We start from the raw sequence: 26,838 nt of genomic DNA on the forward strand, positions 1-26,838 counted from the left end.
TAGGTTTTTACCCTACAAGGACCACAACACACACATGTGTAGTAGTTGAAGCTAGTTAGGGTTCTTGCCATCGTCTTTGGTATGCACTATGATTGCACTAGATGTGCGTGTTTCTTTTTCCTGAATGAAATTGGCCCGGTCTTAAAAATGAAAACACATGGTCTCTCGTCTGCTTAAGATAGCCCTGCTTTCCCAGTGTAGAGCTGAGAGCCTATTTTATCCGGCACGTCCCAGTGGCCGTGAAACCACCGTCCTAGTTTCTTCTCTATCATTTATTTTAGTCAACATTCATTATCCTGATTGGCCTTAGACTCGCCAGCGTTAACCTTGCAAACCATGTCTTAAAGAAGACTGGCATGGCATCCATCTACCCTCCTTTACCTCTGTCATGTTCCTTTAGTCATTCCTAATTCCTTGCTCAGTTAGGATTAAGGTTTTTTGGGGTGTGTTTTGGCATCCTTTGTGTTTGATATTTCAGCTTATTATCCTGCATGAGTACTTCATGCCAAGTGGCAGCAGACTTGTTTCCGGGAAAGCCACCCTGCCATTGTTCACACCTACGCTGGATTTTGGCCAGTAGTTTAACACACATCAAACATTTACAGTAAATATCTGGAGCTGTTTCTCAGCAACCAACCCGGTTGGATCTACTAGGAACAAAGCCGGTGTTGTTGCACTTTGCCCATTCACTGCGAGCATTGAAGATACGTGGCAATATTTTGTCAGAGCTTGTGTTTGTGAAGTGTTTGTGTTTTAAACTCTGCTCTCGGAGGGCGTCGGTCTTATTTTACAATTTCTTATTTTCTCTTTATGAGTTGCTTACTGAAGAATTCAATAAGGTGTTAATGCTGGGAAAAGCTGGAACTTTGCAGTGTGCTCTTCCAGGACTAGTACTAGCAGGTCATTAAGTGAATAAATAATACTTATTGTAGTAATAGTTAGATAGATGATAAACTTGTTCTCTAGTATTCAGTAGTTATTAGTTTGTGCAGTTTTCATGTACGCAATGTAAATTATTGGATGTATAAAGGTATGGATTCATTCAGCTGTTGAAGTAAAGTTTCAGATTCATTGAGCAGTTGCTCTATTATGAGCCACTTATGCTTGGAAATGCTCATTTCTTTGACCAGATGAGTAATTTGTATGTTTATTTTATTTTAAGTGCACCACCAAAATAACCCTTGAATAAGAAACGGTGCTGTCTGTGATGTATAAAAAGCTCTTTGGCTACCTCTAGATATTCGTTCAAACTTGATTTAGAAAATACTTTAGTTTATTTTTCTTTCTGTTATATTTGCTTGTTTTGAAGTATGATGAACACAGGCTCTAATAAAGACTGTCAAGCTTTGGTATAATCATCATATTATGTTATTACAGTATTAGCTTCTTGCAAAGCTGTTACAGAAGGACTCCTAAATAGCCATAAAGAAGCATTTGTGCTTGTTTCCTCTTTTGTTTTTGATCTTCCTCCTAGACAGAAGCCCAGTGGAGCAATAACAATCAAATCCTTGGGCTTTTAACCTTATTCTTTTTAAAGAAAGCTCAGCGTTGACTTCTTAAACTGCATATACAGTGTATCACAAAAGTGAGTACACCCCTCACATTTCTGCAGATATTTAAGTATATCTTTTCATGGGACAACACTGACAAAATGACACTTTGACACAATGAAAAGTAGTCTGTGTGCAGCTTATATAACAGTGTAAATTTATTCTTCCCTCAAAATAACTCAATATACAGCCATTAATGTCTAAACCACCGGCAACAAAAGTGAGTACACCCCTAAGAGACTACACCCCTAAATGTCCAAATTGAGCACTGCTTGTCATTTTCCCTCCCAAAATGTCATGTGATTTGTTAGTGTTACTAGGTCTCAGGTGTGCATAGGGAGCAGGTGTGTTCAAATTAGTAGTACAGCTCTCACACTCTCTCATACTGGTCACTGAAAGTTCTAACATGGCACCTCATGGCAAAGAACTCTCTGAGGATCTTAAAAGACGAATTGTTGCGCTACATGAAGATGGCCAAGGCTACAAGAAGATTGTTAACACCCTGAAACTGAGCTGCAGCACAGTGGCCAAGATCATCCAGCGTTTTAAAAGAGCAGGGTCCACTCAGAACAGACCTCGCGTTGGTCGTCCAAAGAAGCTGAGTGCACGTGCTCAGCGTCACAGCCAACTGCTGTCTTTGAAAGATAGGCGCAGGAGTGCTGCCAGCATTGCTGCAGAGATTGAAAAGGTGGGGGGTCAGCCTGTCAGTGCTCAGACCATACGCCGCACACTACATCAAATTGGTCTGCATGGCTGTCACCCCAGAAGGAAGCCTCTTCTGAAGTCTCTACACAAGAAAGCCCGCAAACAGTTTGCTGAAGACATGTCAACAAAGGACATGGATTACTGGAACCATGTCCTATGGTCTGATGAGACCAAGATTAATTTGTTTGGTTTAGATGGTCTCAAGCATGTGTGGCAGCAATCAGGTGAGGAGTACAAAGATAAGTGTGTCATGCCTACAGTCAAGCATGGTGGTGGGAATGCCATTGTCTGGGGCTGCATGAGTGCAGCAGGTGTTGGGGAGTTACATTTCATTGAGGGACACATGAACTCCAATATGTACTGTGAAATACTGAAGCAGAGCATGATCCCCTCCCTCCGGAAACTGGGTCGCAGGGCAGTGTTCCAGCATGATAATGACCCCAAACACACCTCTAAGACGACCACTGCTTTATTGAAGAGGCTGAGGGTAAAGGTGATGGACTGGCCAAGCATGTCTCCAGACCTAAACCCAATAGAACATCTTTGGGGCATCCTCAAGCGAAAGGTGGAGGAGCGCAAAGTCTCGAATATCCGCCAGCTCCGTGATGTCGTCATGGAGGAGTGGAAAAGCATTCCAGTGGCAACCTGTGAAGCTCTGGTAAACTCCATGCCCAGGAGAGTTAAGGCAGTTCTGGGAAATAATGGTGGCCACACAAAATATTGACACTTCAGGAACTTTCACTAAGGGGTGTACTCACTTTTGTTGCCGGTGGTTTAGACATTAATGGCTGTATATTGAGTTATTTTGAGGGAGGAATAAATTTACACGGTTATATAAGCTGCACACAGACTACTTTTCATTGTGTCAAAGTGTCATTTTGTCAGTGTTGTCCCATGAAAAGATATACTTAAATATCAGCAGAAATGTGAGGGGTGTACTCACTTTTGTGATACACTGTATAATGCATTGTAAGCTTGTAATGCCAATCCTTATGTGTGTATTGCAGCGTCTCTGTGTATCTTGGTTTTAGTTCTGTAATTTATGTTTTTGATTTTGGGGTGTACTGAACAGCTATCAGAACATCAGCAGTAACATCATGTTCTGGTACTGTGTGCGACTGAATTGCTGTTACATGACGTAATGGGAAACCAGTATGTAGATTAGGAAAGATACGTCATACATCAAGTCTGATCAGGTCTGATATAAAAGTATTTTTCCCACAGTATCACGTTTGCAGTGTTTAAAATCCTGTGGATGCATTTGGTTGTGCAGCTGTTAATAAATCCCACTTTTCGGCCAAGTTGGAGCCAATCCAGTGCATGTTTAGGAAACAAGCAAATCACTGACCCACTTTTTACCGGTTGAACAACTGGAAGGTTTTTTTCAAGGAGTAAAATATTGATAACATGCATTATTTATTTATGAAATCAATTACAGTAATTTCAATGTGTTATGATGTCCCTCACCCCCCTAGAGATTGAAAAGGAAAGTGAACAGCCTGGTTTCTCCAGCTTTGTTGCTTCCTGTGATTCATCATGACAGAATTTTGTTTCTCAACTTCATTTCTGGAGACCCACCGCTCTGCAAGGTTGTAAGCTTAAGCAAGAACAGAGCGATGAGTCTCCAGGACTGGAATTAAGAAACTTTAACCACCACAATCAGGCTAAAAAGGTTGACTCATAAGGTTGTACTCACTTAGATATAGATGTGATAAAGCATACGCTGTTCACCAGAGCTGAGATCTCGAATACGTCGTATCAAATCTCGGCTCTGCCTGCCGGCTGAGGCTGAGCGGCCACATGAACAACGATTGGCCTGTTGTTCAGATAGGGGTGGGGATTAAGCCGGATGGGGACTCTCTCTCAGACTAGTGTGATTACGACCTCTGCTGGCTGGTTGGTGGCACCTGCACGGAGATGGGGAAGGAGTGCGGTAGAGGGTGTGGCCTCGTCCTCCCCAATCAGGAGCAGCATTAGTGAGAGGATGATTGACGGGCAGAAATTGGATGCGCTAAAGTGGGAGAAAAGGGGGTGGGGTAGCTGTTTACCATTATTTATTTTTTACTTTAAGATAATGGACCCTAGACTCAAATTCAAGTGCTGCATTCCTTGTTCTACTATAAGAACAGTAAGCATTGTGCTGTTGTCCTGATGCTGCTGTTAATGGTGAGGAGCACAGGCTGGCTAAATATCACTTTAAATTATAAAACTTAAACCTAATCTTAACATCAAGACTGTGCTTCAATTCCTGTAGTGTAGTCAGTCAGTACTGCTTGCTTAAAACTGTTGGTGATCAAAGTGCCGCCTTTAAGCCTGCACGTTTTGTAACAATGCAAGCAAAGGTTAGTCAATCACGACGTTAAGAGTTATTCTCCTAATCCGGATCTGATTGGCCACCACAGCTTGGTCCTGTATTGTCTCGCTTGGAGATATGCCCTGTAAGGTTAATGGCTAACTATATATGGAGCTCCACCTTTGTTGGCGTCGATCATAAAAGTGGCCTAGATGTGTAAATGTGATAGGAGGAGTGTAAAGTTCCTTTAGGTTCTTTACTAGAGAAGTGGAGCAAGATTGTAGATGCAGAGCTGCATATGTAGGGATTTCCTGGCCAGGTTATAACATATATATATAAATGTAATTTTTAATAACATTAGGATTATTATACTATAATTTTGCCTTTGACTAGGCTGTACTAAAACCTTGGTTTCTTTTGGACCATTCGAAGTCCTGACTTGAACCTTACTGGGATGCTGTGGTGACACCTTAAATAGAGAGTTTATTTTACATAGCGGTGGGTGGGGCTTGAAGTGGTGACGTGATCGCTCGTACCGTTTGTTTGTTTGTTTGTTGATTCGAATTTTAACGTCATGTTTTACACTTTTGGTAACATTCATGACAGGAACGGTAGTTACTCATTACACACAAGGTTCATCAGTTCACAAGGTTATATCACACACAGTCATGGACAATTTAGTGTCTCCAATTCTCCTCACTTGCACGTCTTTGGACTGTGGGAGGAAACCGGAGCACCCGGGGGAAACCCACGCGGACACGGGGAGAACATGCAAACTCCACACAGAAAGGCCCCGGACCGCCCCACCTGGGGATCGAACCCAGGACCACCTTGCGGTGAGGCGACAGTGCTACCCACTTGGCCACCGTGCCGCCCCACTCGTACCGTACCTTAACCACTAAACTACCACTGCCCTCCATTTCATGCTCAAAAGCCTCCAGTGTGGCTGAAACAAAGTAATTCTGTGGGAAATAAGTGGTCCAGAATTCATTAACAGTGATCTAAAAGTGATATATAAAGCACTCGCTGGCACTTATTGCTGCTAAATGTGGCAAAACCAGTTGTAAAGTTTGGGTTGGATTGGAACCACACAATAGATGTTGCGCAACCTTTTTCCGTGGAAAAATTTTAATGATTATTTAGAAGCTGAATTGTTTTTCTTTTTACATTGTGTATGAAGATCTAAAACTGTAGAAAATATGTGCCCCACCCTGAGTGGAAAATTATATTGTCAGAAGAATATTTTTTTTCCACAAGGTCTATTTAAAGGTGTGGACAGACGTGCCTAGTTATTATGAATGATTATAATTCCTTATTACTAGACTTTAATCCTGATACGTTTTGTCTATCTTGCTCTTGCAGGAACGAAATGCTGAAAATGCCATCGAAGCCCTCAAGGAGTACGAGCCCGAGATGGGCAAAGTGTATCGGCAGGACAGGAAAAGCGTGCAGCGGATTAAGGCCAGAGACATTGTGCCGGGGGACATCGTTGAAGTCGCCGGTAAGAACCCATTTTCAAATTATAGGTTGAATTTAGGTCGGTGTGTTTATTCGTGTGTTATATTCGTGAAGAATGGCTGGAGATAAATAGCACTGGTCTCTGGAATGGCTGATGACTTGTAGTTTAGATTCAGCTCGCCTGTGTGTGAACGCACAAGCTTGGGCGTGTGGTGGCTTTTATAAAGCATGCTGGGACATGAGCGTGATGAAAGCGGATCAAAGCTTTGCGTCACTGTTGCTGCAGAATTGATTGTCTGCTTTGCATTGGCTTGTTTTGACTGATGTAATAAGTGTTGCTTTAAATAAAAAAGGCAAAGGCTGCATCTGTTGTGTTGTACCATGTTTTCTTATGAGTGGAATTATCTGTTTTTGAGTTTTTCTTGCTGCTCTTTATGGTTCATCTCTGTGTATTAGCTCAGTGATTATTTCAGCTCCTTGAATACCATCTTGAGACTCCTTTTATTATCTTTAGGTTTGAGTAAATGACGTGTGTAACTAGCCTACTGTGAAATTTAGTTCTTAGAAGATGAGTTCTCGCTGCAGTTTGTCCCTTATGTTTTAAAAATGTTATAGGGATGAGATGAGACTTGTTAAATGATGAAGCACTTGTAATAAATAAAAGCTACAATCTGAATGCAGAACTGGTTCTGCTCATGATTGTTAGTTATCGATAACCCATCAATTTATTACTGTTTTTTTTTCTAATTATTTTTGCATTTTCTCCCGATTTAGCGCAGTTAATTTATCTTCCGCTGCTGTGGATCCCCGATCGCGTTCGAGGAGGGTACATTGCTGCTAGCTGACCCCTTCTTTACGCCCGTGCTTCTGCACAGGCGCCTCGACCTGCCAACCAGGGTCCAGGCACAGCAGTTGAAAACCTCCTCACTTAGTCTGGTCATTTTCCCACCCAGCGGACACGGTGGCCAATTAGCGTCTGCTGCAGGCACTGCCAATTGTGCCCGCTAGATGGCGCCCGGCCGACTGGTAGCCGTTGTGTTCAGAATCTCGGTGCTGGTGTGCTAGTGGGATATCCCGCTGCGCCACCTGGTCGCCCGTTTATTGTTTTTTGAAAAAATGGTAAAGTTTGCATCCCTGATTGTCACACATAATTAAAGTATGAAACGTTAGTTTGTATTTAAACAGTAAAATATAATGAATAAAAAAAATAGCAGTTGGGCACAGAATTTAGTCATTATAGATACATGAGGATAAGTCTAGATGCCTGAGAGCTCGTTTTAATAAAAATGAAGTGTCAGCTGTCTGGTGACGTCTACCTGTGACCCCCTTTATTAATCTCTTCCTGTATCGATTGGTCATTCTCAGCCTGCGTCATCTGCCGACGCTTTGAGCGTTTGTCCGCAGCGAGAACCAGAAACTATAGGGAGAGATGTGAGGGAGATCGATTCTTTAAACCTCCTGCATGGGGTGCTTAGACAGCCGCTGTTAACCCGTGTGGTTCCAGACGGGTGCAGGCTGGCGCAGAGGACAAACACGGAGAAGAAAGGAGACTCTATAGAGGGAATTGTAGGGGGCAGGAAAGGAAGTGGCATGAGGGGAATGTTAAGTAGTGGCTGAGAAACAGCGTGAGCACACATACGCCGAGCCTGAATTGTTTAAACGTATTTACTCATTACGTGCATTAGGGTTTTAAGTGACTTGTTGTCTAGGATCAGTTCTGTTGTTTATTTAAAATGAGTTGAGCGGAGGGTAAAAGCTGATTTTTAATGTAATGCAGTACTCCTCTGACTCACAGACTAGAGGACTCTGCTTTCAGAGCTTGTGGTGCAAAGTATCTTAGTTTTTATGTCCAGGCATTGTGTGTGTGTGTGTGTGGGTGATCTACCCTCCTACACACGGTGCCATGAGAGTTTTTTCTTCTTTTTAAGAAAGTGATGTCGGGCGTTAACCCATAACCGACAGTCATAACCATTAACACTTGGCTAAAAATGCCTTAAATTCATTTTAAACAGCTAATGCTTAATTCCAAGTGGGAGCGTAGGGTCTTGCACACCCCAGCACACATGCACCAGGTCCGGTTACACACTGCATTTAGAGATCCTAATCCAAACAGGAAACCTTTATTGCAAGATTTGCATCCTTAGGAGTAATGGTCTAGGGAATTACCCAGCTGTGCTAGGATGCAGCCCTAGTTGTGTAATGTTGTATGACAGTGGTCCGGTACCGGTCCCTGTGTCATTTATTACCGGGTGTTTATAGTCTTATTGTCACTCCTAGGTGGGAGCAGCATCTCATTGCAGCGAAAAAAGCTCATTTTACATAGTTTGCCGGTCCGTGGTGCACAAAAGGTTGGGAAATTTGGTTGTATGATACATAATGCACTATATTGGGCGGCACGTGGCTCGGTGGGTATCACTGTCGCCTCACAGCAAGAAGGTCCTGGGTTCAGTTGTCAGGTGGAGCAGCCTGGGTCCTTTCTGTCTGGAGTTCGCATGTTCTCCACGTGTCTGTGTGGGTGTCATCTTGGAGCCCCGGTTTCCTCCTACAGTACAAAGACGTGCAGTTGAGGTGAACTGGAGATACGAAATTGTCCCCGACTGTGTTTGATATTAAGGACTTGAACGGATGAATCTTGTGAAACCAGAACCTGAACTATCTGTCCTGTCATGAATGTAACCAAAGTGTGTAAAACATGACGTTAAAATCCTAATAAAATAAAAAAATTGGGTGGCTCATGGGTAGCACTGTCACCTCACAGCAAGAAGGTCCTGGGTTCGATTCTCCCCGTGTTTGTGTGGGTTTCCTCCCACAGTCCAAAGACGTACAAGTGAGGTGAACTGGAGATACCAAATTGTCCATGACTGTTTGTGTTTGATATTAAGGACTTGAACTGATGAATCTTGTGTAACCAATATCTACCTGGCAAGTACTGGCATCAGTATCCGTCAGTAGGTTCAAGGGCATCAGGAGCGACATTTTCCTCTCCTTCAGCTTCTTTCTCGTTCTGCAGTGTTGCGTCACGGCTCTCGTGTGAGAAGTCGGCACTGACGTACACAGCTCGCCTCATTTAAGGTGCCGACCCCCTCAGCACACTCATCCAGCAGCAGCAGCAGCAGGCATATGGCAAAAATGTCTCTGTATAAAGAGACGAAAGCACTTCTCTCCCGGCCCTCCTACTCTCACAGATGAGTCACCGGCTGTAGATCGGAATGCAGCTTTTGTTTGCTGTCCTGTTCTGTGGCAGCGTGACCTTGAAAAGCGCCGATGAACATGAGGCTGAGCAGACCCCCCCCTCCAAAACAGAGATGTTCTCCTCAGCTACTCCTGTCCAACTTCTCCTGTGTCTCGTGTGCACACGCTGACTGTTGCCACATAACCCAGTCCCAGTCCTGTTGGTTTGGCAGTGCTCATTTCATATTCCCTTCTCCTCAATTCATTAGTTCTCAAACATTCAGCTCATGCATTCAGGCCTTATAAATCTGACTGGAACCAATAACATCTGCAATCTGCAAAGGTTTAAGCTGTTTAAGTGTGAAGTTTGTCATACGGTTTAGGGAGTCCGCTTAGCCCCCCTAATAAGGGCTATTTAGTGCTATATAGTAACAGCCACCTCAAATAATAGTTAGCTCCATTGTAGGCTGTAAAGAGAGACTAACAATTAAACACATACTGATAGACTGCAAAACACTAAATTCAGAAAGACTGAGGTTTTTTTTTAATGAAAACGAGACACGAAATGCGCTTAAATCTACAGCACCAGGGAAAATAATAATTTTTTTAACATATTTAAATCTAAAACATCTTTTATTATGCGTTTTAAATGACACAAAGTGAAGAAGCAACTTGAGTACCGCCGTATAAATGACCCCAGCGTGTCGGTACGGCGCTAAAACTAATTAATCAATAATAAAAAACCATTGTAGGCTCGCTATAAATCCGAATGACCCTTTTTTAATATGGTAACGTTTATAGAGTAAGGAAAGTGATAGTTTCACGTTGTCTCAACGATGGCTCTTCACAGGAAACATGCGTGGTGGAACATCTGGATGAGGATGAGAGAGGGTGTGTAAGGTCAGTGTTGTGCTCGTGACCGTCCCTTAGTGAGTTCCTTGTAGCAGTGGTTACGTGCAAATTGTCCATTGCAAGGAGGAAGCGTATCAGTGTTCTGTACTTCATAATGATTCAATGCTTCATAAACTTCAGCACTGACATAAATGTCCTTGGGAACACTGGCACTGCCACTCCCGAAACGTCCTGTGTATCTGTGACCGTGTCTTTAAGTGCCCGTCTGCTGCCCTGAATCTGCTTTCGCACCCTCTCTGCAACCACAGCACATGTTCTGACAGAACACCTTCAGAGTGCGAGACACCTCCGACGTCGTCTAAAATGTGCCCGGGGCACAAAACGGGTGACGGCTTTAAAAATTAGTACTTGTACTTGTCATGTCTTGCCTCCTTTGCCATCATGTTATGAGCCTTAAATGTCATTCGTTTTAAGGAGGAATACAATGACAGCAGACCTATGACCTTCAAACTTTGACGGAGGCATCCACAGGTTGAGTGTAGTCTGAAGAGTTTGGATCAAATGCAAATTTCTGCACATACAGAAGACCATGGTACACACTCTGTTTTCCTCCACGTCTCATGTTCGCCTCATTCAGACAGAAGGAATCACCCTGCAGTTCCAACAAGGCAATACATAATTTACCAATACTGCAATATGGTGGTCTTGTGTATTAGACTGCTGCACCACCTATACACCATTAACTTTTATTATTTTACATTAAAAATGTAGTGAACCATTTCTGATCCATAAGCAATCAATCTTTACATTCCTAACAACAACAGCTATCCAGATTTAACCTGTATTCAGTAATGGGCTCTTTTTAAGGAGAGTTATTATCATATTGGTGATCGCCTTGTCTATCTAAAGTAGGTTACACTGCTGTCTATATATTGGGTACATGTTCTACATTCATTCGTTTAGTTTAGGGGCATTTTGACGTCAGTGTGTATTTTTATAATCTGGATCAGAAGGAAAAGAAGTTTCTAATACGGACAGCTTGTGTACCTCCCAGGGTCAGGGTGGATGTCCTTGTGAAATTGTGATTTTTGCAACAGGGATCATAAACTTCTATTTCAGGTTCATGAACAGATTTACAAGTATGAGAATCTAGTTTCATCCAAATCCTTGACTTTATAAATCTATCTGGCTTTGTTGAGTCTTTCCTCTTATAAAACGAGCATTTGCAAATGCAGAGTGGACTGTTTAAGTGACCGCTCTTCTATGTGACTAATAAATGTCAGGGTGTTTTATGAGCTCATGTAACCGGTTCCTCTTCGTTTTAAAGATTCGTTTGAGACGAGATCCAGTGTTTACGTTAGCTTTTTCTTTAGCAATGACTAACCCCCGTCTTCTTGGGAAGAATCATGCATAGTCTATTCTTAGCAGTGACCGACACTGGAACATCTTTAAAGCTTTTAACGCATCTCATTTCCTTTTTCAAATATCTTCGCTGGTAGAAATATGAGAGAGATTTACCAGACCTCGGTTTAACATCAACAGGGTTGCGGTGGGGTGAAAGTAACACGGTCCTTTCCTTCCTCGGAACATGGGAGTTTAGATTTTCTTGGACTTCTTGTAGTTTAGCTTTACTGTTATAAAGAGATTTCTCACGATTGAAGGAGAGTTGTAGCCTAGTGGTTAAGGTACTGGACTAGTAATCAAAAAGTCACTGGTTCAAGCCACTGCTGGGCCCTTGAGCAAGGCCCTTAACCCTCAATGGCTTAGAAAATGTACTGTCACGGTACTGTAAGTCGCTTTGGATAAAAGTGTCTCCCAAATTACGTAAATGTATATATTATTTCAGTTTGCCACCTACTGAGGTACCTGATGTGGTTTTGCTCACTCTGTATGTCTGTATGATTTGCTTTTATAGAACTAGTTTGGGTTTTGAGTAACGGAGACTCAAGTGTTAAAGCTACAGCTAGTTAATACGTGGTGACGTTCAGATTCTAGTGCTTTTTGAGTGTCCGTTAGGCCTAGAATGCCTGTCGGCCATCAAATAAAGTGAGGACTGGGGGCAGACGTGTTTTAGATTGATGTTAGGGATAACGTTCTGGGATTCGGACGTGCACTTGTTTAAAGAAAGGGATTTAGTGCTACCATGCCTAGAACGGCACTGTTTGATACGATTACATTTAGGCCACTGATGTTTTATTGGAGGTGGAGCTGATTTTATGTGTTTTAACAATTGTGTTGATCTTAAAAGATGCTTTCTGTTTTCTTTATAGTGGGTGACAAAGTTCCTGCTGATATTCGCCTCACTTCCATCAAATCCACCACACTGAGAGTGGACCAGTCCATTCTAACAGGTAGGAAATGTCCAATCCTTACTTTCATTCTGTCTCCATGTTCTTGCCCATTTTATTGGGTTTGAAAGCTCATGGTTAGGTGTCCACATTTTTTTGGCCAAAACAAAGCAAAACACATCAGCAGCTTTACGGTTTGGATATAAATACATTCACTTAGAATAAGAACAAATGAATTTTGAAACTTAGAAGAATGTGGAAGTTAATTAAGAATGTTAAGTTTCAGCGTGTGAACGGATTATTTTTGCTTAATGTAATAGAACCACTAGAAAGTTTATGCTTAGCATCCCGCTTCTCACTAGTTGCCCACGGGTCATTTAAGTTTGAGACCCCGAATGAGTGTTAATGGTGTTTCTCATTGGTACATATAAGAAATTAAATCCCAACCATAGCATCTGTAGCAATCACAAATATCATTTAATGCTTTATCTTGCCTCTCTCGCTTTCTTTAGGAGAGTCTGTATCGGTCATTAAGCACACGGACCCTGTCCCTGACCCACGCGCCGTTAACCAGGACAAGAAGAACATGCTGTTCTCTGTGAGTTTGATTTACAATCGTATAACCGTTGTGTTGGACCTTTTCTGTCGGTTTTCTCATTGCATGAGTCTTTAATTAAGCCAAATGTTTAAACAAATAACATTTTTAAGGTTAAGGTACTGTATTAGTAATCTGAAGGTTGCCGGTTCAAGCCCCACCACCGCCAAGTTGCTACAGTTGGGCCCCTGAGCATATTTGCTGAGCACTGAGTCATATTTGTAAGTTGCTTTGAATAAAAGCATCTGCTAAATGCTTATGGTGCAGTTGTAGCCTAGCAGTTAAGGTACTGGACTAGCAATCGAAAGGTCGCTGGTTCAAGTCACCACCACTGCCAGGTTGCCACTGTTGGGCCCTTGAGCATCCTTAACCCTCAATTACTTGGACAATATACTGTCACATTACTGTAAGTTGCTTTGGATAAAAGCGTCCACTCAGGAAGCTTTTTTCCCCCCAATCTGCGTTTCCAGGGTACCAACATCGCTGCGGGCAAGGCCGTCGGCGTGGTGGTGGCCACGGGCGTGAACACCGAAATCGGCAAGATCCGCGACGAGATGGCTTCCACCGAGCAGGAGCGCACACCCCTGCAGCAGAAGCTGGACGAATTCGGCGAGCAGCTCTCCAAGGTCATCTCCCTCATCTGCATCGCCGTGTGGATAATCAACATCGGGCATTTCAACGACCCGGTGCACGGCGGCTCCTGGATCCGCGGAGCCGTCTACTACTTCAAAATCGCCGTGGCGCTGGCCGTGGCCGCTATTCCGGAGGGACTGCCGGCCGTCATCACCACTTGCTTGGCACTGGGCACTCGCCGCATGGCCAAGAAGAACGCCATCGTGCGCTCCCTGCCCTCTGTGGAGACGCTCGGCTGCACGTCGGTCATCTGCTCTGACAAGACCGGGACCCTCACCACCAACCAGATGTCTGTGTGCAGGGTAAGGAACAAAAGTCATGAGTATAAATTAAAGAAAGCGCAAATTAGATGATCAAGGATCCTTTTTAATTGGAAATGGCAATATTGGAACATAAGAGTGCAGGTTAGGTGTTGATGTTTAATGTAGAATAACCCAGACCCCCCCCTTAGAATGCGGTCGGAATTTTATTTATTTTTCCCGTATTTGTGGGTTTTTCTGAGGCTTTTTCAGTATTTTTACACCTCTCAAACACATGCAGAAGATGGAATTGCTCCTATACCTTTTTTGTTAAGCCAGTAAATTGCTGTGTGACTATGCCTGTGAGCTAGATTGTGCCTGACCCATCACAACCCTGATCAGGATGAAGGTAGTTAATAAGGATAGCAAACCGACTATTTATTTATGTACTAATAAAACAGTTGGCAAACATTTTGGAGAACATTGTTATTGTAACACGGTCGTTCCTGTAATGACCTTGATTAGTGTCTTGTATTGACCTGATTTCTCTGAAGCCGCTTTACAGTCGACAGCTTCTCTTCTCCTCTCCTGCTGTGTCCTTTTGGTAAATTTAGTGTTTCTTTAATTATATTTAACCACGGTTTCATTTCCCCATGTGACTCCCAGTCTCTTCCTACCTCGGTTTCGTTCTTTGCCGTTCGTGCTCGCTCTCCCACTCCCAGTCTGTTCCCCTGTAATACAATCTCTACCTCTTTGAGCGCCTTTCTTCGCCACCTGCTCCTCTGTGAGTGCTGATCAGTATGCAGTAGTCAGTTACATGCGGTAGCGTTACATAACTGACCTTGTGTTTAGACGCTTTATTGCTGGAGGCTGTGTGTACACATACACACTCGCATGAACTTGCAGATTGTTGCTACAATGACGGAGCAGTTTGATGCCTCTGGTTTGACTGGTGTATTAACTGCCATCAAGAAGACTAGACCCCAGGACGATGTCTAAAAACAAATTAGCTGCAAGTTGCGACTGGATGAATTGGCTCAAACCTTTTCCCATTGTGATTCAACAATGTCGCTTTGAAACAGCTGCTTATCTGTTGTAAAGAAATCTGACTGATTGTGTTTTTCCACCCCAAGTTTTGTGCTGTGTTTTAGTAGATATACGTAGATAGTATAGATATAGAAGTATGCTAGCCCAGTACTGCTGAGATCTGGGGACCAAGGGTTCAAATCTCAGTGGTCTTGGACTCGATTGGCTAATGTCTAAGACAGGGTGGCCGAAATAGTCTAGTCATTGAGAGGCGCAGTTGTTGGTGCGCTCTCAACTTCGATACCAAGCCTGGATAGAAAATAGGAGGGTGGCATCAAAAAGGGCATCCGGTGTAAAAACTGTGCTATAGGTGCCCAGGTGGCACAGCGGGATATTCCGCTAGCACACCAGCACCGAGATTCGGAACTCTTTAATTGGCAGTGCCTGCAGCAGACATTAATTGTCCACCGTGTCTGCTAGGGCGGGATGGCCGGACTATGTGGGCGGGGTCTTCAAACACAGTTCAGGGACCCTGATTAGCAAATAAAGGTGAAAAGAAGGGGTCCGCTTGGACTGCGCACGGGTCAGAGGAGGCGCGAGCAGCAATATACCCTCCTCGAATGCAGTCAGGGATCCCCCAGCAGCGGGAAACAAATTGACTATGCTAAATCAGGAGAAAAATGACAGAAAATGCAGAAATAAATAGAAAAACTGTGCCAAGTGTGGTATGCGTATTAGATATGCAGTGTAGCCGATAGAAAAAAATTGTTTAAGGGGTAGATTTGAATGTATCAGGACCCTGCTCAGCTTAGCAGTATGAGGTGCCAATTTTATGTCTTTCTCTTACTTAACAGCTTTTGTCTTTCTCTTCCCTTCTGTTGTTTGATCGTATCACTATGGAGACGTCTCTGCTTCTGCTTTCTGCCTTTCTTCACTGAAATATCCTTGTGCCAACTTGGCTTTAGGTCAAAACGCTGTTCTAGTTTTTACTATCTTTCAGCCAGTAGTGACCGCTACATGACTTCCCAAATACAGCCGTTTGGTTTTGACGTGTAGTGCAGCCAGCCGGGATCCTCTTATGCACTGTGGTGTTTTATTATGAGATGTGCACCACCTGCTGGAGATTTAATATCGTCTGTGCTGTGTGTGTGTTCCAGATGGTCATCCTTGACCAGGTTGATGGAGACAGCTGCTCACTTAAAGAGTTCACCGTCACAGGATCTACATACGCCCCTGAAGGACAAGTGTAAGTTACAAAACCCGTATTTGGACCCCCACCAACATGTGAAATATGTCATAACATCATAACAATAAAGCACATCATTATTGAATGTCACAAATACAGTACTATAAGGAATCAGTTAGGAATCCCAAGTAATATAATAGAAGTTTTCAACCATAAACACTATAAAAAAGTAATAAAATTTCTTGCAAATACTGGAGTAATCACAAACATCTGAAAACAGACATCAAAAATCTAACAAAACACCTCTGTCATGATTACTAATCCCCCCCCCCCAAATCAACGAAGAATTTACTAATATAAAACTGAGGACTCACATATGAAGATAAATAAAACAAAAACGAAACAAGGTAGACAATGACTTGGGAAAATAAATATATAATAAACTTCAATTATCCTGCCATGTATGTAACCAATGTGTTAACATGGCGTTAAACCATAAAATAAACAAATAAATAAACAAACAAACCATATGTGATTAGATTTGACTGTCATTGTGCAGAGAACAAGTACAAGGCCAGTGAAATGCAGTAGCATCAAACTAGAAGTGCAAGATAGAGATTATTTACATGCATTACAATTAAAGTGCAGCAGTGTGTCCACTTAAGTGAAATTGAGGAGACATGTAACCATTTCAGTATAACCATTTCATTTTAGGACGCTATTATGACATTCTTCTTATTATTATTAATATAATTATTATAGCCAAATCAGTTTTTATTGTTCTGCATGTCGTTAGCCATTAAGCGAGTCTTTATTCTGTTGTTTTGAATCGTTATGCTGATCCATGACTGTGCCTCAGCCTTAGCTCACAGACAGAGTACAGAGTAGGATTCATCCTTACCTCAATAATGGCCTCTTGTCCCATATTTTTACTTTGCCACCTCTGATAGACATTTGATACAAAATAAAAGCGTTTGGATGGTTCCCAATCTAATTGAGATTTATTCTGAATGTGCTCACATAATTTAATGTTTTCCTTTATATTGTCATTTCTTCTCAGGTTCCATGAAGGTAAACCAGTCAAATGCTCCAAATATGACGGACTGGTCGAGCTAGCCACAATCTGTGCGCTGTGCAATGACTCCTCTCTAGATTACAATGAGGTATGTGAATTTAATTGTTGAATTGATCCTACAAAATGCTTTACACGTGACTTCTGTGCCCATATAAATATATTTTTACTACATCTACCAACTATATAACCTTACGCAAAGAGTAGAGCTTATAAATTACAGCATGTTCAGCCATAACAAAGGTGTTGAACAAGGGTACTGTGGTGTTCTCTCCTTCAGGCTAAAGCGGTGTACGAAAAGGTCGGAGAGGCAACAGAAACCGCCCTCACGTGCCTGGTAGAGAAGATGAACGTGTTCGACAATGATCTTAAACGCCTGTCCAAGATCGAACGTGCCAATGCCTGCAACTCTGTAAGTCAGCCTTTTCTGTTCCACCTTTGATCCGTGGATTGTAAACCTAATTATCGGAATGTCGACGTTTTTATTTACTGACTTATTTTCTCACTGGAATGCGACTGATAATTGATGAGGTGACGTGTTGTGGTCAGCAAGTCTGTTAATCCTTGTCTGTTCGGTGCTCAGGTAATTAAGCAGCTGATGAAGAAAGAGGTCACTCTGGAGTTCTCACGGGACAGAAAGTCCATGTCTGTGTACTGCACCCCTAACAAAGCACGCTCGGCCATCGGCAAGATGTTCGTCAAGGTAATCAAACGCCAATAATTAAAGATAAGCACATGGTTCCTTTGATATTTAATAGCGGTATCAAATACCAAAATGTACAGAGGGACTAATCCTGCAGAAACACTGAACTGCATGACTTGCACTGTACAATATCATAGCTTTTTATATAAGACTGTTTATGCTTTTGTATGTTAAGTAGAAATAAAGTGTGGATTTGACATTGGGGTGTTGAGGGAACATCACAGCTACACCTTTAGCCGTTTGTGTGTTCTAACAAAACCGTCTGTGTAAGATTAAACCTGTTTAAAATATCCAAGCTGGTTAAATATGCCAAACTGCAAAGCAAAATAGGAACAATAATCATAATTGATAATTGTAGAAATTGTATTTCTGCTATTTTTCATTCCTGAAGTCTTGCTGTCTCCATTTTCAGCGTATTAAGGGTCTCAGAATTACAAAAATCATAATTAGCACCAGGGGGCATGATGCATCAATGCGGCACCCAAATAATTGCCCCGGTGCTAATTATGCTTCCCCCTCCCCGTTGTTTCTCACATTAACAAAGGCATGCTGTGATTCTTTACGTTTTTAACACTTCTATTTCTACACATTGGGTTCTGATGGGTTCTTCAGTTATTGATGGCCTGACCAACATGGAAATGGCCACCAGTAACGTTTAAAAGGTGTTATACATTTCCAAAGCCAAGATCAGCTTATTGTTTAATACAGTTTAAAATTAAGCATCAGTAATTATGTGCAACGATAATATAAATATAAAATCAATATGAATTGCAACATTTACACTATAAGAACATTTAACAAGTGATCAAGAATAGTCAGATGTGTGTTATGTTATGTGGGTTGGAAGATTGTGTATAAGGTCTAGATGAGATGATTCCATGCTCTGTCTTGGTTTGTCTAGGGTGCCCCAGAAGGAGTGATCGACAGGTGTACCCACATCCGTGTGGGCAGTAACAAGGTCCCCATGACTGCAGGCATTAAAGACAAGATCCTGTCGGTGATCCGTGAGTACGGGACCGGACGGGACACCCTGCGCTGCCTGGCACTGGCCACTCGGGACAATCCAGTCAGCAGGAACGAGCTTGTGCTGGAGGACTCGTCTCGCTTTGTGGAGTATGAGGTCAGAGACTTTGCACCACATCAGAATGCTTTTATTTTCATAAAATGATTAGTGTTTGTTGTGGGGCTGGTAACCACATCTCTGATATAAGTGAGGGACCATCAGAGACTGATGCTGACTAATAACATTTTAATTCCCATCTTCTGCAGACTGATTTGACATTCGTGGGCTGCGTCGGCATGCTGGACCCTCCAAGAGCCGAAGTGGCCGCCTCCATCAAGCTGTGTCGCCTGGCTGGCATCCGGGTCATCATGATCACCGGCGACAACAAGGGTACAGCCGTGGCCATCTGCAGACGCATTGGCATCTTCAACGAGAAGGACGACGTGTCACGCATGGCCTTTACGGGCCGCGAGTTCGACGACCTGTCGCCTGCTGCCCAGCGTGAAGCTGTGCTCAGTGCCCGCTGCTTCGCTCGTGTCGAGCCCTCTCACAAGTCCAAGATCGTGGAGTACCTGCAGTCTTACGATGAGATCACTGCCATGGTAATGCATATGTTCCTGACCAACACATACTACTACGAGGCATTAATTACTATTATTTACTGGTTCCTCACTGTTCTGTTGTTTGTGCTACAGACCGGTGATGGTGTGAATGACGCCCCCGCGCTAAAGAAGGCCGAGATCGGCATCGCTATGGGTTCTGGCACTGCTGTGGCAAAGACGGCGTCCGAGATGGTACTTGCGGATGATAACTTCGCCACCATCGTCGCAGCCGTGGAGGAGGGCCGAGCAATCTACAACAACATGAAGCAGTTTATTCGCTACCTCATTTCCTCCAACGTGGGAGAGGTGGTCTGGTAAGAGATGAACTTTTTTTTCTTTCTCTTCTCACACATTTGAACCTGTAAAATATATGATATATGATATTTTACATGTATGATCCCCAGATTTAATGTCAGTGCGTCATATAAACTCACTTTTTTAACCTCTGTGTGTGTCGGACAGCATTTTCCTGACAGCGGCCCTGGGTTTCCCTGAGGCTCTGATCCCGGTGCAGCTGCTGTGGGTTAATCTAGTGACGGACGGACTCCCCGCCACCGCTCTCGGCTTCAACCCCCCTGATCTAGACATCATGAGCAAGCCACCCCGCAATGCCAAGGAACCCCTTATCTCCGGCTGGCTCTTCTTCAGATACCTGGCCATCGGCTGTGAGTGATCATTCTGAAAATACACTAGATTTGATGTATCTGACTAGTCTTACAACTTGATTTAAATTGTGTGTTAATATTATTATTATTTAAATAGTGCATTGTTTATATTTTGCCTCTTGGCCATAAACTGTAAGATTTTTGTTGGAAACTTGACCACATTATTAAGGAACTGTGGTAGCCTAGTTGGTAGAGCTTTGGGCTACTGTGGTTCTCCTGAGGCCAGAATTTTCTTTGGGATTAATAAAGTATCTATCTATCTATCTATCTATCTATCTATCTATCTATCTATCTATCTATCTATCTATCTATCTATCTATCTATCTATCTATCTATCTATCTATCTATCTATCTATCTATCTATCTATCTATCTATCTATCTATCTATCTATCTATCAAAAGGTTAAGAGTTAACAGTGCCATGCTGCCACTTAACACTCTCTGCTCCAGTATATGTTCATATTATTTATAGTCGCTGACGTTTGAAGCTTCACAAACCTTTATTTTAATTCCTTGTCCATTAATGCGAGTTGGTTAAATGTTTTATAGGCTACGTCGGTGCTGCCACAGTTGGTGCTGCAGCTTGGTGGTTCGTGGCTGCTGAAGATGGGCCAAGAGTCAACTTTTACCATCTGGTTAGTGCTTATTTAACTCTCATTGATTCATATAATTTAAAGAGGGAAAAAATAGGATTCCCTACCCTGTAAATATTGTCGATTGGGTGTTTAGATTTGCAACCAAACCTTAATCTTATTTACCAAATGCTTGTTCAATTTCTGCCTTCAGAGCCACTTCCTCCAGTGTGGACCGGAGAACCCCGAGTTCAAGAACGTTAACTGTGAGGTGTTTGAGTCTCCATACCCCATGACCATGGCCCTGTCTGTTCTGGTCACTATTGAGATGTGCAACGCCCTCAACAGGTCAGTATAAGAAGTGCATTTTTAGTACAAATTAAGTTTAGTTGAGGGTCACAGCTTTTTAAAATTTTGGTTTGTTTGCTGTTTTCAGTGTGTCGGAGAACCAGTCTTTGCTGCGCATGCCCCCCTGGGAGAACGTGTGGTTGCTGGGAGCCATCTGCCTCTCCATGTCTCTTCACTTCCTCATCCTTTATGTGGAGCCTCTCCCGGTATGAGCTGCACTGTACAGAGATTACAGATGACAGAAAGAAAGATAGAATACAGTCAGAATGTGGTTAAAAGCCCAGATCCAGAAATAATTGCATTTAATTTGCTCTTAAAGAAACAAAAACATGAAGTTTCATTCAGCCTTATTTTTTCAAGTCTTAACTTTTCAAATTATTCCTTAAAGCTTCCTTATATAAACTAAAATTCATTTTATACAAAACTGCATGGATAAACTGTCGATACTGTGAAAGGATTAAATGCTGGGGCCAGGCCCTGCTATGAACGAAGCACAGAATGCTGATCATGTGAAAGCCGCCATAGTCATACAAAACAGCTTCAGTGTTTAAGGTTAGATAGGTTAAATAGGGTGGCTCGGTGGGTAGCACTGTTGCCTCACAGCAAGAAGGTCCTGGGTTTGATTCCCAGGTGGAATGATCCGGGTCCTTTCTGTGTGGCGTTTGCATGTTCTCCCCGTGTCTGTGTGGGTTTCCTCCGGGAGCTCTGGTTTCCTCCCACAGTCCAAAACGTGCAATTAAGGTGAATTGGAAATACTATATTGTCCATGACTGTGTTTGACATTAAACTTCTGAACTGATGAATCTTGTGTAATGAGTAACTACTGAACTGAAGTGTGTAAAACATGACGTTAAAATCCTAATAGACAAACAAACCGGAATTAGAAGTGCAGAGCGCTCTTCTGTCAGGGTAAATAAAAGTGTGCAAGACAAGTACAAGTGTATTAAACTGCCACATGTGCTCTCTCTGTTTATTGTGAGAGAGATCTGATCTGCAGCTTCTCTTATCTCAGCTTTCGGATATTAAACGACCTTTTTAACCAATAGAAATGATCAAAGAACGAGTTTTGTTGGTTGTCACCAGCACTGATGCTGATCAAATGCTGATTTTTAGGAAAGCACATCATTAAAGCCCTATGTTTTTTGGTGAGGGTGTCCACAAAAATGTTTAAAATGTTTATTAGAGAATGCAAGTAGACTTGTTGCTGATTTCTGACCGTCTCTGTCCTTTGCTCCTCAGATGATATTTCAGATCACGCCTCTGAACATGACGCAGTGGCTGATGGTGCTGAAGATCTCCCTCCCAGTCATCCTGCTGGACGAGTTGCTGAAGTTCGCTGCCAGGATTTACCTCGACCCCGGTAACGATCTGGACGCGCCGACGGCTAACTCGTGCTCGCTCATCTCCTGGACCAAGGGCATCTCCTGGCCTTTCGTGGCCATCTCACTCCCCCTGGTGCTCTGGATCTACAGCATCGACACTAACCTGGCTGAAATGTTCTGGTCCTGACTCACCTACGCACAAATCACCCCCACCTTACCCTGTGTGTAGATAGAAAGAATGTACGTGCGTGTGTGTGTGTGCGTGGACGCGTGTGGTGTGCCTGTGCACCTCGGGACGTGCACGAGGAGGAACACGAACATAATAATATAACGATGTTCTTTTTAGCGGGTGTGGAGGGGACCATGTAAAGCTGAAGTCTTTAAGTATTAGTCACCATGATGATGTGGAACGTTTGCTGGATTTGTCTTAAACAGTCTGTTTGTTTTTGCCTTTTGTAATTTTTTTTAAAGATCTGAACACACTTTTATTTTTATTTTTTTGCTTGGTTTTGTTTTTAAGTATGTGAACACATCATTTGTCATTTCAATTACAAAGCATGAATACTTTATGCTAAAATCCTTTTTTTTGTTCCACTGAGTGCATAAAAAAGGTGTAAATGTACCAAGTTTGAACACTATTTTATATTATGATTTTTTTTGGTCCACCTTAACTGAAATGTCAAAGTGGCAAGGATCAAGTCTAGGCAATTTAAACTACACTGAATTATTTTCCCTTCGGTATAAGTCGGTTCACCCATCGTCGATCTGAATCACAAATATGAGCAGGCGTGTGGCAAATTTAGAGCGAATAATTATCCAATAGCTATTTAACATTTTTCCTAGGGGTTAAACTGGGTTGAGATTCTAACACGATGTTTTCCACACTTACGTTCATCTATAGATCCCCTGTGTCTTGTGAAGAGGGTCCATTGTCATACTTAAAAAGACCACTACCACTACAATGGAAGTGCTCACATTCTGTGACTTTAAATTCCAGTACAGAAGTGACCCAAACTCTAGCAGCAACATATTAACCGTAGAAGTTTTTAGACATCCTTACAGAACAGGTTAAGCATTCACTCCTGCACCGTTCTCTTGGTGTATACATGTAGTGAACGATCTTAATCTCTGTATACAAGTGCTTATGACTTTTGCGCAGCTGAATTTAAATTCTATGGGAAAACTTTAACTGTTTACCACCGAGTTGCCCAGCTGCCTAAATGTTGCCAGTGCGACGAGGAAAAGCGTTTACTCGTGCTTTCTACTTCCTTTAGTTCGATTGGATCGGCAGGTTGGCGCAGGACCATTCCGAGGGCGGGTGCGAGCGCGTGTTCGAATGCGACCGAATCATAATCCAAAAAAACGGAGGCTGCATGTTGTCCTGCATGCGTTGCGTGTGTACCTTCATCGACCTGTCTGTCTTCCTCTTGTAGAATAACCTCTCTTGTGTTTTTTTAATAATTATTAAAGCCAGTTTTTCTGCACTTGGCAGAGCACAGCTACCTCAACACAGTCCGATTCGTTTGTCGCCCCACTAAGCTTTACACACAGCCTGTATGCTTTGAGGTGTGCCCCTCTTGGCTTGTGCAGAAAAAAATCCCATCCCTGATTTTGTTTTTTTTACTTTTTTTTAATGTTTTTATCTCATAATTAATGTCTTGTATTGACGTGTATTAACTTAATTTAGGTTTAAGAACAAGGTTGGGAGAGTCGCAGATGTAATAATTGTTGCCATCAATAAAATACGGAGATTAAAGGAATAACACCTTAGGTTTAAACGTTGCATAGTAGTGCATTAATTTTATGATTCAAAACCAAATGTTTTTTTTTTCCTACTTAAAATACACTCATGGACCATTTAAACTAAAGTGCGTGTCTGTTTCTTTATTAAGTGTTTCTATATTTGTTTCAGTAATATACCTATATATATAAATATGTAGATTAACATGAGCAATTATACTTGAATACAGAACAATGTACAAAGTAAGCTAATGAGCAGGCAAGCACAAACTGACGATCAAGCCGAACATTCTCACATCCAGCTTGTGCTACTCCTACGTTGTACATAGTACAAACATACTCAGTTTACCTGTACCTATTTATTTTATACTAGAATTAGAAGTAAGTTATGCCAGTCATCATCCCAGAGTGTGCATTTAGATGCCAGGTAAAGCATGTCACTGTGCCTACCATGTCAATCACACTACTGTGTGAATGTTGGTTTTCTAACAAATGTGCTTTTCCTTTTCCCCATGCCTTCACCGGGCCTCTTTTAACTGCGTGAGTATCACCAACGTCGCATTGTTAATGATCCACACTAACCTACACTGACTCAAGATAACCTTAATAAAATAGATTTATAGTTTATAATACTGAAATGGCATCTGATCATTGCCAAAAGCAAATGTGGGAATGCCTGTGGCTTTTATTGTTTATTAACACAGTAGGAGAGATTTAGCTGTCTATAAAACAAGAGGATGAATAAATATGTAATAATAAGGGGTGAAAGCACAGTTTTTGTGAAGCATTCCAATCACTCGATATACCAAGGCCCCAACTCACTGGGTTTCTCTTAATGTATTGATCATTAAATCAGTTTTTTTTGTACATGAAGCAGCATTAGAGTTAGGTTATTATTGAAATAAAATATGCATTTAAATCACACACACTTACATGAATGTCACATACGTGATCAGAAACACACAATCATGTTCTGCTGTGGTCTAAAGTTACAGTTCCACCCACAACCCTTCACAAGGTAGGCAGATGTTCTTCTGGTCAGAGTCATGGTGTGTCCGGCTTTCACTGAATCAATAGGCGTGATGCAGTAACACCCCACGCAATGCCAATCCACTTACGGGCCTTGGTCTCCTCCGCCAACGGTGTCTGCATGTACAGTAGATGTCTGACTGGCCGATTCGAACTCTGGATTCATTGGGTTGTGGGTTATTGTAACTTACAACTGTGCCACCAGAGCACTTTTAAATTGTTATTATTTGTGATAATTACACCAAAATATGTCAGCTCCTATCCTGTGACACATGGAAACTCGTCCCAGCTTTCTGTTCCTTAGTTTATTGTTACTATACATTTATAAACTCTGCATCCCATGAACTGGCTTTTTTCCACAGTTGAAAACGACTGAGCTGGACTTGGTTGGTTGAAAATATTTGGCTTTTAAAGCTACATAAATGCAATTACAATTAGAATTAGTAATAAAAGGCCTCCGATAAAGAACTGTGGCCTGTACCTCAGTGTGTCACCAGCTTCTGGGCCTGAGAGAGATGTCTTTATTTGGAAACCATCATTGCAATGCTTCTGTACTTACCTAAATTTTGTTAATTGATTTTAATCACTTTTAAAATCAAACAAACTAGAAGTGTTTGGGTTTTTCCCCTGATTGCTATGCAAACACAATTAAAACATCCATTTATATAACACACAGCCGTCCCTACATCTGCACTACACAGGTTAGCTAATATGAAGTGATTTATTATACTCTAACAGTTAGGTTGTAGGTTGGCTCGCTTACGACTTGTTTATAGATTTCCTCCTTATATTCTTTCTGCTTTTCTCTTTACAGCTTGCGCCTTGTAAACTGTTCCCTTCTCGCTCCGGCTTGTACTGGGAGGATTATTTTGTGCATGTGGCATTCCTTTCTTCATATTGTACCCTGCATGATCCACAGACAAACGGAAGAAAAGATCTACACTACACTGATGGATCAAATATTTATTAAAAAAGAATCGAAGGTGTTGTTGGCTGTAAGGATGGACACTGATTCCTGTTGCACTGTAAAAGACTGAGCTGACTGTGTGTGCATACATGGCACTCAGGTCCTTTTACTGTGCATGAAGAATAAACATGGTCTCCCATTCCAACATGCTGCCTTGTCAGGATAGGTTTTGTTTTCTTTAAATCCTGTGTAAATGTTTTCTATACACTATACATATGTATAATATAGCTTCCTCTGCATGCCTTCTGTTGTAAGTAGCCAAGCAATCTGATCTATATTTCTATAGTAATTTGCTGTGTACATTGGTGCTCAGTGGTATGACATGATAATTAATCTGATTTTACAAATAAAAATCATTGGTTTGATTTAATCAACACTATACAGATTTGAAATGTTCTTTCTGATAGTGATACTAAATAAACACATTTTCAAAAATATACCTTTGGTTGCCGTTCAGCTTTATTGTCCTGGGGAACGAGCTTTGATCCTTGCATCTAGTTACTGACAGTGTGGAGTTTGAATCATTCTCCTGAGGTAGGTGCATAATTCATCTGTGTGTTTGGGTTTTTGTTTATCCAGAAACATGCCAATGGTTGGATTTGCTAGTATGCAAGTAAATAGGAGTGTGATGCTTTATTTAGTGTAACTATGTCTTCTCTGTAGGAGATAGGATCCAGAATAAAAAAATAATGAATAGTTTCATTTCTATCATGTTTAGATTTATCCTGGTCAGGGTCATGGTGGATCTGGCTCCACTGGAAAACCCCAGACACAAGGCACTAGACTTTGTCTGGTGTTACCAGGCGTCCTAGACCCACT

The 26,838-nt window shown here is 42.1% G+C and overlaps 1 protein-coding gene and 1 long non-coding RNA gene across 2 annotated transcripts in view; both read left to right on the top strand.

Annotated features, from left to right (window-relative positions):
- The window catches only part of atp2a2b (ATPase sarcoplasmic/endoplasmic reticulum Ca2+ transporting 2b), a 29,630-nt gene extending 5,479 nt beyond the window's left edge, over window positions 1-24,151 (top strand). Inside the window, exons 5-20 of the mRNA XM_063012206.1 lie at window positions 5,911-6,049; window positions 12,300-12,380; window positions 12,830-12,915; window positions 13,383-13,847; window positions 15,968-16,056; window positions 17,057-17,159; window positions 17,349-17,480; window positions 17,652-17,771; window positions 18,673-18,891; window positions 19,041-19,376; window positions 19,470-19,690; window positions 19,839-20,041; window positions 20,591-20,676; window positions 20,828-20,961; window positions 21,050-21,167; window positions 22,201-24,151. Of these exons, the coding sequence (XP_062868276.1) occupies window positions 5,911-6,049; window positions 12,300-12,380; window positions 12,830-12,915; window positions 13,383-13,847; window positions 15,968-16,056; window positions 17,057-17,159; window positions 17,349-17,480; window positions 17,652-17,771; window positions 18,673-18,891; window positions 19,041-19,376; window positions 19,470-19,690; window positions 19,839-20,041; window positions 20,591-20,676; window positions 20,828-20,961; window positions 21,050-21,167; window positions 22,201-22,470 (2,802 nt within the window). The 3' untranslated portion in view covers window positions 22,471-24,151. The remainder of the gene's footprint in view (window positions 1-5,910; window positions 6,050-12,299; window positions 12,381-12,829; window positions 12,916-13,382; window positions 13,848-15,967; window positions 16,057-17,056; window positions 17,160-17,348; window positions 17,481-17,651; window positions 17,772-18,672; window positions 18,892-19,040; window positions 19,377-19,469; window positions 19,691-19,838; window positions 20,042-20,590; window positions 20,677-20,827; window positions 20,962-21,049; window positions 21,168-22,200) is intronic.
- Window positions 24,152-24,324: 173 nt separating this feature from the next.
- Window positions 24,325-26,456, top strand: LOC134330740 (uncharacterized). The gene is made up of 2 exons (XR_010015029.1): window positions 24,325-24,563; window positions 25,867-26,456. It is a non-coding gene; the product is annotated as an uncharacterized LOC134330740 (long non-coding RNA).
- Window positions 26,457-26,838: the final 382 nt, after the last annotated feature.

The sequence above is a fragment of the Trichomycterus rosablanca genome, chromosome 16 (genome assembly GCF_030014385.1).
Source record: "Trichomycterus rosablanca isolate fTriRos1 chromosome 16, fTriRos1.hap1, whole genome shotgun sequence".
Classification (NCBI taxonomy): domain Eukaryota; kingdom Metazoa; phylum Chordata; class Actinopteri; order Siluriformes; family Trichomycteridae; genus Trichomycterus; species Trichomycterus rosablanca.